The sequence below is a fragment of the Herpailurus yagouaroundi genome, unplaced genomic scaffold (genome assembly GCF_014898765.1).
Source record: "Herpailurus yagouaroundi ecotype Mexico unplaced genomic scaffold, PumYag 192, whole genome shotgun sequence".
NCBI lineage: Eukaryota > Metazoa > Chordata > Mammalia > Carnivora > Felidae > Herpailurus > Herpailurus yagouaroundi.
Window position 1 is genome coordinate 211,933 of NW_024412423.1, and position 11,331 is coordinate 223,263.

The window sequence follows — 11,331 nt, forward strand, 5'->3', positions numbered from 1 at the left end:
AGACACTGCAGATAAAGTTGAAGCCTACCATATCAACCATCTCCCATCACATTTTCCTCTCAGCCTCCACCCTGAACTAATGAGCCTCATGGATTTAGTGTGTCTCCTTCCAAGAAACGTGAACAGGACAAGCTGAGTTAGCATTTTAATAGCATGCATCATATCCTTTTAATAGGGTTAACACAGACAGCATGACAAATGTCAGGTGCACAATAAATGTATATTGAATGAACTAAACCTTCTATAGTTGAGTGAAGTTCCTGGAGTAAGGAATGCTTCCAAGATGCAGGTCTCCAGGGGCTCATGGTCAAAGGTGACCGGGAACACCCATCACCTCGTCTTCAAGTACCCCGATAATAGGCTTTATAATACAGCAGGTTGCTGGGATCTGTGGGCTCCTGAGCAGCTCCTTTCTATGTATCGTTGCAGGTCGACTTCCCCAGAAATCTGGCCAAGTCTGTAACAGTGGAATAGAGAACAAGAGCCCGAGAAGGCCATCACCACCTGCAGTGTGGTTCAAGGCCTGTCCCGGTGACATCAAGTGAGAAGAACAGCAGGCGTTCTGTGTGTTCCAAGTAGATCCCAGTAGAACTTGACAAGCTTTCACGTGCCTTGTACCCAAGTGCTTTGCTCACAGCAGATACTGTTTCTCTGTGTCCTGAAGTCGCCAGAGGAGAAGGGAATCATTGTTTACACATGGGGATCAGAGCGGACTTTTCCACTACTGTGCAATAGAGACACAGCTCTCTTCAGAGTAACTGTGAACCTTTTTGTAACCAACGCTAGTTAGTTTTGAAAGACAAAATATTTATAATGATGATTGTATAGCTTTTAAGTTATTTTTCTAGTATGTGGCTTTCTGTAGCCAATGTAATGCCCAGACCATGCACCCCAGCCTCCTGGCAGAGGGCATTCATCTCAGATTTGAGCACAAGGCATTGCCTCCCTGCACTCCTCTCTCCTCTCCTGCCCTCTCTTGGCTGCCCCTGAATCCCAGTCCCCTGATGTCAGGGAAGCCCTCCCACCATTTCCCTGTGCCTCCTGTAAATCCTTTCAAAATCTCAATGTCCTTTGACAGATTCTTCTCCTATAAATCCCTCTGACTCTCCAACTTCTGTTAAATTTGATCATGGCTCTTTTTAAGCCCAGGCAGCATTTTTGGTCCCTGCTTCTACCTATAGTAAAACAGCTTGAAATATCCCATGCAAGAAAGTAGTTTTCAAGTGGGCTATCTTGCCCTCTGTTTAAAAGCGTGCACAATCAAGATACTATGCAATTTTAAGACAATAAAGACAGTACAATTCTTTTTTGGCTTGTGCATTTGGATTTTTGTTATTCTCATTCTTTTTGTGTACTTGGATTGTGAGGGCTTCTCAAAACAGGAACTCAGCAGTGTCTGGTGGGAGTGAGCCCCATTTCTTTCTTTCTTTCTTTCTTTCTTTCTTTCTTTCTTTCTTTTGAAGTTTATTTATTTTGAGAAAAAGAGAAAGCATGAGTAGGGGAGGGGCAGAGAGAGAGGAGAGAGAGAGAATCTCAAGCAGGCTCTGCACTGTCAGTGCAGAGCCTGATTTAGGGCTCGAACCCACGAACCATGAGACCACAACCTGGGCCAAAGTCAGACACTTAAACCACTCAGCCACCCAGGCACCCCAAGCCCTGTTTCTTGGTAGCCCATGGTGCTGTGCCCACACTTGTGACCTGTGTCCTTCTTGTATGAAAATGAAGACTGTTTATTTTACACGATGAAACAAAATGCAGGATGTTTGAGACTCTTCATTGAGTCCACTGAAGAGCTGTTGAAGGGGGCTGGACCACGTGATGCTCTTTCAGATGGCTGCCCAGAACCTGAAAGCATCGTGCAGGCATGTGAAACTCTCTAATGTATACTTTTTTATTTCCATGAGTCTATCTTGGTCACCGATTTTATGGATATAATCAGGCAGGAAGATCAGAAGCTAGAGATAGGGTTCTGAAGGCTTGTGGGGTCTGACTTTAGGCTCCCAATGAAAGTGGCTCTCCCAGAGGCTTGTCCTCATGACCACTATGTCCTCATGACCACTGGTCGGTTTGAGTAGCTCTAGTATAGCATCAGACCTTTGTTCAGAATTATCTGTGGGCTACTCATTAACTTTTCCATCCTCTTCTATGCTGTCCCCTGTATCACAAGACTTGGAAACCTGGGAATTACATTTCCAGGTTAAATTCCACCAGTGAGAAGCATCATGGAAGATTTGGAAGATACTTTAGAAGTCATATTGTTTTTGAGAAATCATGTTGTTTATTTCTCCCCTGGCAGAAGCAGACAGAAGTGTGGCTTCAGCAGATAGGAGGTCCCGCCATGGCCCTTAGCCCCAAAGCACTCGCCATGGCAATATTGCCTAAAATTCACCTACCCCACAGTGGGGGCCACCAGCAGAGGCTTCCTGCAACTACAGCAGCATCCTGCTTTTAAAAAAAATTTTTTTTGAATGTTTATTTATTCTTGAGAGACAGAGACAGAGCAGAGCAGGGGAGGGGCAGAGAGAGAAGGAGAATCTGTAGAACAGAATCTGAAGAACAGAATCTGAAGCAGGCTCCAGGCTCTGAGCTGTCAGCACAGAGCCTGACGTGGGGCTCGAACCCACGAATCATGAGATCATGACCTCAGGGGAAGTTGAATGCTTAACCGACTAAGCCACCCAGGCACCCCCAGAATCCCGCTTCTGAAGAGCTGGCAGGAGCCCAGGAGCCACAGCGGCACTCTCCAACCCACATCCACCAGCCCTTCCCACAGATTAACCAGGGCATAAGTCCCGCTGGAAATACTGGTGCTGGTTTCTGCCTTTTTAACCAGACCGTGGTCATTACAATTTCAGAGGTTAGGAGACTTTACGAACTAGCCAGAACATTTTTATCTGGACAAGACCTAGAGAGACGCATTTCATTTTTACACCCAAGAGGCAATGACCATTCTGACTTTTGTACAAATCAGTCTCTTGCTTTTCATTATAGTTCTACCTGTGTATCTCTCCCCAAGTCATATACCACCTAGTCTCAAAAACAGAAGGCAAGCACACACGAGCTGTGCAAGGAGAGGGCAGCACTGCCCCCGCTGGACAGAAGCTCCAGGAGTGGGGTGAGGAGAGCACTTTCCCGGGTCCAGGGGCTGACTTCCCCTTCACTGGGAGCTAACAAGGCCCCTTCTGGGGAAGTGGCAAGCAAGCTCACAAGTGACTCTGGGGAAACACAGGGCTCTCCACAGCTGGGCGCCTGGCAAGGCTGAGGTGTGCACCGGGTACCCAACAGAGGTACGGTCAGAAGGAATGGGCTGCCCTGTACTTTCCACTTCCGAGCCCGCCATGGCCCTCTGGCTCTCAGGGAAAAGCTGAGAACTTCTGGGAGTGATATGTGTGTCTTAAGCAGAGCATGAGGGGAGATACCCTCAGCAGCACACGGTCACAACAAGCCAAGTCCTGGTGAGAATCTGGGCCAAGCTCTCCTGGGTGATCTGTCCTTGGGTTAGGAGAATGGTCCAATGGAAGTGGTGGGGGGAGTCTTGGTGATGACCAGCTGTCTGCCTCTCAGGTCACACTGAGGCAGGACAGCTCAGCTGCCCTCCACATCTGGAGCAGAGCTGCTGTACCGGGATCATTCCATCATCCTCTGAGGGATTCCCTTGTCCTCTTCCCATATCTCATGTCTTCCTTCTTAGTTTCCTTTTTTCATTTTGGTGAAATACATCCTTCTCGAGTAAAGGAGCCTGGGAGGTAAACTTTTGAGACCTTGAGAAATAAATGGCATTATTCCTCACACGTGACTGGGGGTTTAGTTACACATAGAATTCTAGGTCACCAAAAAAATGTTTTCTTCAGAATTGTAAACGTGATGCTCTGTTATCTTGTTCACAGTTTAAGAACTTCAAAGTCACTCTGATACAGGGGACCTTTTTATTTCCTTCTTTGTCTCCCCCTGTGTTCTGAAATATCACAGCAAGGGGTCTTGGGTATCTTCTTACTTAGTGTTGACTTCAGGCTTGTACCTCCTGCCCCTCCATTCTGGGAACTTTCCTTGAATTACTTTTTGGTGGATTTCTTTCTGTGTGTCTGGCCTCCCTTATTTCAGAGGTTGGAGCTACTAGACTAGCCTCTCCTTTCTTATGTTTTTTATTGGGCATCTTATCTTTTTTGCTTGTACTAAATAGGAGATTTAATTTATTCTCCCAACCTGTTTACTACTAAGAGTTTTCATTTCTGCCAATACAATTTAATTTCCAAAAGTTCTTTTATTTATTTATTTTTTGCTTTGGACATATATACTTTTAATACATATTTTTAAAATTAACTACAGCCCATACTTTATTCATATTTCTTAGTTTTTATCTAATGTTCTTTTTCTGCTGCCCTTTTCCTGACATCACATGACACGTCTCCTTAGGCTTCTCTTGGCTGTGACTGTTTCTCAGATTTTCCTTTTTTTGTATGATCTTGACATTTTTGTCAAATACCAGTTGTTGGGTATTTTCGAGAATATTCCTCAATTGGGCTTCTCTGATGCTTTTTGCATGGTTAGACTGGGGTAATGTGTTTCAGGAAGGAAGCCCCAGGAGTAAAGTGCCATTCTCATTACTTCATAATGCAGAGGGGGCACGTGCTATCAACATGTCTTGTCACTGTTATGTCAGTTTGGTCACCTACCTCAGGTAGTGATTGTCACGTACTCTAATTTTTCTCCCTTTCCATACTGAACTCTTTGGAAGGAAGTTATTATACCCGCCCCACACTTAAAACAGTGGGGCGATGTGGCGCCCGGGTGGCTCAGTCAGTTAACCATCTGACACTTGATTTCAGCTGGGGTCACGATCTCACGGTCCATAAGTTTGAGCCCTGCGTCAGGCTCTGCACTGACAGTGTGGAGCTTGCTTGGGATTCTCTCTCTCCCTCTGCCCCTTCCTCACTTGTGCTGTCTTGATAAAGATAGATGATTGATAGATAGATAGATAGATGATAGAAGTTATGCATCACTTCCTTGAGAGGGGATTATTTACATAAATTATTTGGGGTTCAGTACAGGTTTGTTCTCCCCCATTTATTTTTTCATTTATTAAATCATTTATATCCATTAGTATAGGCTCATGGACATGTATTTTATGCTGGGTTATAATACAATACTGTTATTTCGTTTATTGCTCAGATTGTCCCAGCTGTGGCCATTGGGAGCTCTTTCTGTTGGCTCTTGTGTCCCTTCGACATACCCCTCCATGTGTCTGTGTGTGTGTGTGTGTGTGTGTCCGTGTGTGTACTTCGTAAGCACTTCCTTACTTTTTTTTTTTTTAATTTTTAACATTTATTTATTTTTGAGAGACAGAAGGAGACAGAGCATGAGCGGGGAGGGGCAGAGAGAGAGAAGGAGACACAGAATCTGAAGCCGGCTGCGGGCTCTGAGCAAGCTGTCAGCACAGAGCGTGATGCGGGGCTCAAACCCACAAACTGTGAGATCATGACCTGAGCCGATGTCGGATGCTCAACCGACTGAGCCACCCAGGTGCCCCTTCCTTACTTTCCTGTACCACAAGATGCTCCAGACTCATCTTGTACATCTCCTGCCCCAGCCTGAGAATCAGCTACTGTTGATTTAGGACCCCTGGTTTCTTCTGTTGGAGAATGGCATTAGAAAACAGTTCCTGGGTTCTGGGTGTGCTTTGGCTGCTGCGGTGTCATTGCTTCTAGGCCATCTCAGCTGAGAGAGTAAGGACATATAGGCATGCTAAATATGTTTTTGATGACTTCAAGGATGTGATACTTTTTCATTCTGTCTGAAGCCGGCAATATATTATTCCTTTCAGAATTTCCTTTTTCACATAGTCTCTGTTTCTTTCAAGATAGTTTTGTTTGGTTATCTTCGTTGGTTTCTGTTTTGACTTTGCCACATGACCTTGGGCTGTCCAGGCAGATTCAAGGTGGTGGGAAATTTCTTGAGTACATGGTGGGGCTTGTTGATGCCGAGATCAACTGCTGGGCAATGTGGAAGGTTTGTTTTATGTTTTAGGGCTGGTCAGACTTCTGAGAAGAGTTTTCCAATCCCTTGCTGTCAAGGGACTGCTGGTGCTCTGGGAGATGCCTGGAAAAAGGGGACGAGATCTAGTCTATTCAGCATTCAGTTATATGGCACCCAAGCCCCCTTTCTTATCCCCTGGCTTCTGCCTTTCCCCGCTGTTTCTGCCCTTTCTCCTGCCATGTCTTCACATGGGTCTGACTGCCCAGCCCACAGATGCAAGCCCTGCCCGAGGAGCCCATCAGACTCCTCTTCTGGGGATTTTCAAACTTAATGTGGCACAGAGGCCTGCCCCTCCTTGGGTGGTGAAAGAGTAGCAGCTGACATGGGGAGGAGGAAGCTGACCCAGAGGAGAAAGGAATGTGATGAAGCGTTTGCCCATAGCTCCCAAGGCTCTGACCAGGTTCCTAGGCTGTGGTCCCAGGGCCGGCTCCACCCATTGATCTCCCAGGTGCAACAATGCAGGAACCTCCCAATAGTTGTCCCCATTGGGTTCAGTGCGGCTTGGCTTTCTCGAACACACAACCTGAACAGTCTTGGCTTGCATCCCCTGGCACATCGGGTCCTGGTCAGGGGTGGGGAGGAGGTGGGGAGGGAATGGGGAAGTGGGAGGAGAGCAGTCAAGGTTGGGAGAGGGGGGAGCAGAGGAGGCCAGCATGAAGACACTCATTGTCCCTGTGTGCAGTCTATTCCCCGAGCTTGGTACTTCTCTCCCTGAGACCTCACAGCAGCCCCATCAGGTGGGGGTCACCACCCATGCCCACTCCCCATGGAACTGAGCCTCAGAGAAGCAACCTCCTGCCCACAAGAGCACAACAAAGTGGAAAGCCCAGTCGGAACCCAGTCAAGGCAAGTCAAGAGTGGATGATGAGATTGAGCCAAAGAAACCTGTCAGCACTGTGACCCCTGGGCCAGCCTCAGGCCAGGGAGTGGAGCTTGAGCTCTTCTTCCTTCCCTCCTGTGTTCTCTTCTCCCCTGTGGGGCAGGGAAGTGGATAGTGTGTGCCAGATGGGTGGTATCAGCTGTGCCATCAAGGAACCAAGTGCAAAGCAGGGAAGGGAGGAGCAGGGAGCAGTGAGGTCTCAGGAAAAAGGAATGGCCAGTGGCCTTCATCTCAGAGGGCACATAGCCAGAGCTGCAAGGCTAAAGGTGACAGGAAAGGGGGAGGTGATAGAAAGCAGGTGGGCAGCTGGGATGCACATTCAATAAGTCCTTCCTCTCCACAGGTGGGTGAGCAGGCCAAGGCCAGAGGTCCCCACCCCAAAAATCAAGTCAGGAACCTCCCTGACTCCTCCTCCTGACTCACCCCTACATCCTACCTCTTGGATGGACAATTCTGCCTCTTTTTTTTTTTTTTTAATGTTTATTTATTTTTGAGAGAGAGAGAGAGAGAGCATGAGCAGGGGAGGCACAGAGGGCAAGGGAGACACAGAATCCAAAGCAGGATCCAGGCTCTGAGCTGGCAGCATGAAGCCCAATGCGGGGCTCGAACTCATGAACTGTGAGATCATGACCTGAGCCGAAGTCAGATGCTTAACCAACTGAGCCACCCAGGCGCCCCAGGACAATTCTGTCTTTTAAATGGACATCTTTTCCTTACATCAAGTTTTTTAGTATAAATTACATATGAAAAGTCACCTCCTTTTAGGTGCTCAGTTCTGAAATTTGATAAACATATAGTGATATGACCACTGCCATAATTAAAATAGAGTATACCCATCATCTCAAAGTATTCCTTCCTGGCCCCTGGTTATCATCCCCCACTTCCTCCACTTGACTTTGGCAACCACTGATCTGATTTTGCTTTTTCCAGAATGTCCTGTAAACAGAATCATAGAGGATGTAGCCTTGTTTGGCTTCTTTCACTTAGCATGACTTTTTTTTTAATGTCTATTTATTTTTGAGAGAGAGCAAAAGCAGAGGAGGGACAGAGAGAGAGGGGGTCAGAGGATCCGAAGTGGGCTCTGTGGTGAAAGCGGAGAGCCTGATGCAGGGCTCGAACTCATGAACCGTGAGGTCGTGACCTGAGTGGAAGTCAGACACTTAACTGACTGAGCCACCCAAAGGCCAAGCATGATGTTTTTGTATCTATCTATGTTGTGCATTTGTCAGTCAGTCCTTTTTGGTGCCAGGTAATATCCCACTGTATGGATGTACCTCAGTTTATTTACCCATCTGCTGGATTATCTACAGACATAGGCTGTTTCTAGTTTTTGACGGTTTTGAATAAAGTTGCCATAAACATTTACGTACAGCTCTTTGTGTGGACGTGTCTTTATTTTTCTCAGTTCCATATCCAGGAATAGGATTGCTGGGTGATACGACAGGTGTATGTTTAATGTTACCGGAAATTGCCAAACTGTCTTCCAAAGTGGACAAGCCATTTTGTTTTTCCGCCAGCGGTGGATGAGGGTTCTGACTGCTCCACATCAGTCATCACCACTTGATATTGTCCGTCTTTTTTATCACAACGGGTGTGTAGTGCTAGCTCACTGTGACTTTAATTTTCATTTCCCTCAAGTCTTGAAGCAGTTTTAAAATCAGTTCTCTCCTTACACCTGGCCCCAGGCCAGGCCTCACCTTCTCCTACACAGGCCTTTGCAACAGCTCCCTAACTGGTCTTGTGAATATAAGCCCCTCATCCTAGAAACTTCATGTGCTCTAGTGATCCTTCCAAAATAAATACCTAATCGCATCATTCACTTCCTTTCTTAACACCCCTCAGCAGCTGCCCTTGACCTCCAGAGATGGAGCCCCTACCCTGCAATGCCTCAAGGGCCAGCAGGTAAGGGATGGTGAAGTCATGGCCAGAGTGGGGTGACAGGGAGTGGTAGGGGATGTGGTGATGTAAGGGCCTCCCCTAAAGGGGCAGCTGCCACTCAGCTCCAGCTGACCACTACCTTCTGGGAATGCAGACCCCATGTTGTCAGAGCTTCTAACTATTCAAGAGAAACTGCCAGTTGAGATTTTTCAAGTGAAAGCTCCCAATTTTCAAATGTTGTCAACTAATAAAAAAAAAAAAAAGCCACACTGGGCTAAACAAGCATATCAGTGACTTGAAGCGAGTCCATGGGACTGTGGTCAGCAGTACCCATCCACCTCAAGGCCATATTTCCCCATCGCCAACAAGACCAGGTGACCCTTGGTTTCCTGAACACAGCATGCAGGTCCTGACTTCTGAATCTTTGGGTCCCAGTGCCCTTTCTGCCTAAACCATTGGCCTAACACATTCTTGCTAGCCTTATAGCCTCGGCTCAGGCTTCCTCTTATCCAGAGGTCTTCCTCAACTATTCCTCTCCAGCTAGCAGGCTAGGTCAGCTGTCAGTCAGGCTCATGTGTATACCTCCCCACCCCCTACATGCCCCCGCTTCTCATCTCCCTTGGTCTCCACCAAAATTCTGTGCACTCTTCAAAGCATGGACTAGACCCTTCCCTACCTTGTCACCTCAGCTTTGTGTCTGTAAGTGTTCGCTGTTATTTCATAAACCAGAAAAGGCAGAATCCTTTTAGAAAACTCAGCACGAAATATGTATAGGTGTGTATGTGTGCGCAGTGATTTTTGGTACTCACTTTTCATGGGATGAGTGTTGTAAACTTGACTGGAGAGTGCAGGAATGGGTGCCCCTTCCTAATCCAAGGGGAAGCACCCACTAGTGCCCCTTAGTGAAGCCACAGCTCTGACAGCCAGGCTTTACTAGCCTCCCATAATCCTTGATGATGGCAATTTTTGGCTCCCTGTTTTCTCCTGTGCACCTGGAGCAGGTGGCAGATGAGGCTGATGTGAGGACCAGTGTGGGCAGGAACCCACCAGGGGGCCCTCCTCAACGCAGATCACATTCAGGAGCTACAATTTCAGGCAAGGATGGGCCATACTCAATTTTAGAAAACTCCCTCTGGTGGCCAAGGTAGGGGGTGGCCTAACGAAGGACACCATGCCTGGATCCCTTCCTTTACCCTCCTCCTCTGAGGCCCTGGTGCCCTCAGCTGGCCCTGCATCACTGGCTTTCCATCCTCCCCAAATTCTGCCACCATCCTCCAGGCCTCCCAGCCCCTTGACCTCCCCCTCGTTAGGATCCTGCTCCTTCCTCCCAATTTGGCCCCTGCCCTGATCACCCGCTGGGCTCTGGCATGCTGGGCTCCTGCATCCTGCGAAAGCTGCTCCTCCTCCACAGTCCCCCCTCTCCCTGTCCTCAAAGTGTGCACCTCCCCCCACCCTATCCACGGACCTCTGATCTTTTTTCAGTGTGTCCAGACTCCCTCCCTCCCTTCCAGCTTTGCCTATTTAAACGCAAATCTGGCAACACGAAATATCCTGGCCTCTCCCATCGTTTCATATGACCCCAGGCCTGCTGGAACCCGACCGAGGGGCCAGAGGGCTGCAGGAGTTGGCTCATAAGAAGGTCGGTGTCAAGGGACCCCAGGACCTAGGGGACCCTCAGCACTGCACTCCCTTCTCCCCATTTACGACCTTGCCTTTCTCTGAGCCAGAGGTTTGACCCCTGGCCCGAATACGCCAGGCTTTCCCCTCCTCCCTTCTGTCACGGACCCGCCGGGGGCACTAGTCTGCACGTGGCCATCTCCTCGCACTCCGCCCTCCCCACCACCCGATTTCTAGCCGTTAGCAAGCCGCAGAGTCCAAGACCCCTGCCTCTCCTTCCCGCTCCCCCACCGCGTCGGTCTCCTCGTCCTTCCAGGGGCCACACCGTGCCGGGTTCCTGGACGCCGGATGCCAGCACCCCGGTCTCCCCTCGTCCTCGCCCGGGACTCTCCCCCAGACGGGCCGGCCCGTTCCCCTACAGGCCGCCTCGCCGCTGCCACCTTGCACCTGCAGCCCAGAGGGCCCGGCTCTCCTGCCGCCGGTCGGCCCTCTCCACCGCTTCCTGGCTCCGCGTCAGGCCTCTGCTTCGAGGTCCCTGTGGGGGGATGGAGGATCAGCGCGCGTACTGAGCCGGACCTGCGTCCCCAGCCCCGGGCGTGCTCCGCACAAGCCGGAGGAGCTGGGCGGCTGAGGGACACCGAGCCCCATCGAACCCTGCACGGTTATCCCGGCTCCGCCCACCCCGCCCGTCACGACCCGCCCCCTGGCGCGATTGGCCGCGCCTGCCCAGCTCTCCGGACGCTGATTGGTCGGCGCGAAGGTCGTTCAGGCCGGGCGCCGCGGCGGCGGTGGCGGCGGCGGAGGAGGAGAAGGGAGTCGGACCGGAAGGGTCGAAGCGCCCCGGCGCCCCTCACACCCACTGCAGCGGCGGCGGCGGGGCGGAGCGGAGCGGGGCGGGGCGGCCGGCCGAGCCCGGGGCAACG

At 49.7% G+C, this 11,331-nt stretch overlaps 1 protein-coding gene and 1 long non-coding RNA gene across 4 annotated transcripts in view; one reads left to right on the forward strand and one right to left on the reverse strand.

Moving 5' to 3' along the window:
• The window catches only part of GFPT2 (glutamine-fructose-6-phosphate transaminase 2), a 48,052-nt gene extending 46,745 nt beyond the window's left edge, over positions 1-1,307 (forward strand). Inside the window, exon 19 of the mRNA XM_040444173.1 lies at positions 430-1,307. Within this exon, the coding sequence (XP_040300107.1) occupies positions 430-474 (45 nt within the window). The 3' untranslated portion in view covers positions 475-1,307. The remainder of the gene's footprint in view (positions 1-429) is intronic.
• Positions 1,308-5,438: 4,131 nt separating this feature from the next.
• On the reverse strand, positions 5,439-11,098 carry LOC121010515 (uncharacterized). Of its 3 annotated transcripts, none has more exons than XR_005781213.1 (3): positions 10,849-11,098; positions 9,601-9,874; positions 5,439-6,096 (listed from the first exon to the last, which is right to left on the reverse strand). It is a non-coding gene; the product is annotated as an uncharacterized LOC121010515 (long non-coding RNA). The 3 variants fall into 3 exon arrangements; XR_005781215.1 differs by having other exon boundaries at positions 9,601-9,783; positions 10,849-11,096; XR_005781214.1 differs by having other exon boundaries at positions 9,601-9,783; positions 10,856-11,095.
• Between the last annotated feature and the right edge of the window lie 233 nt (positions 11,099-11,331).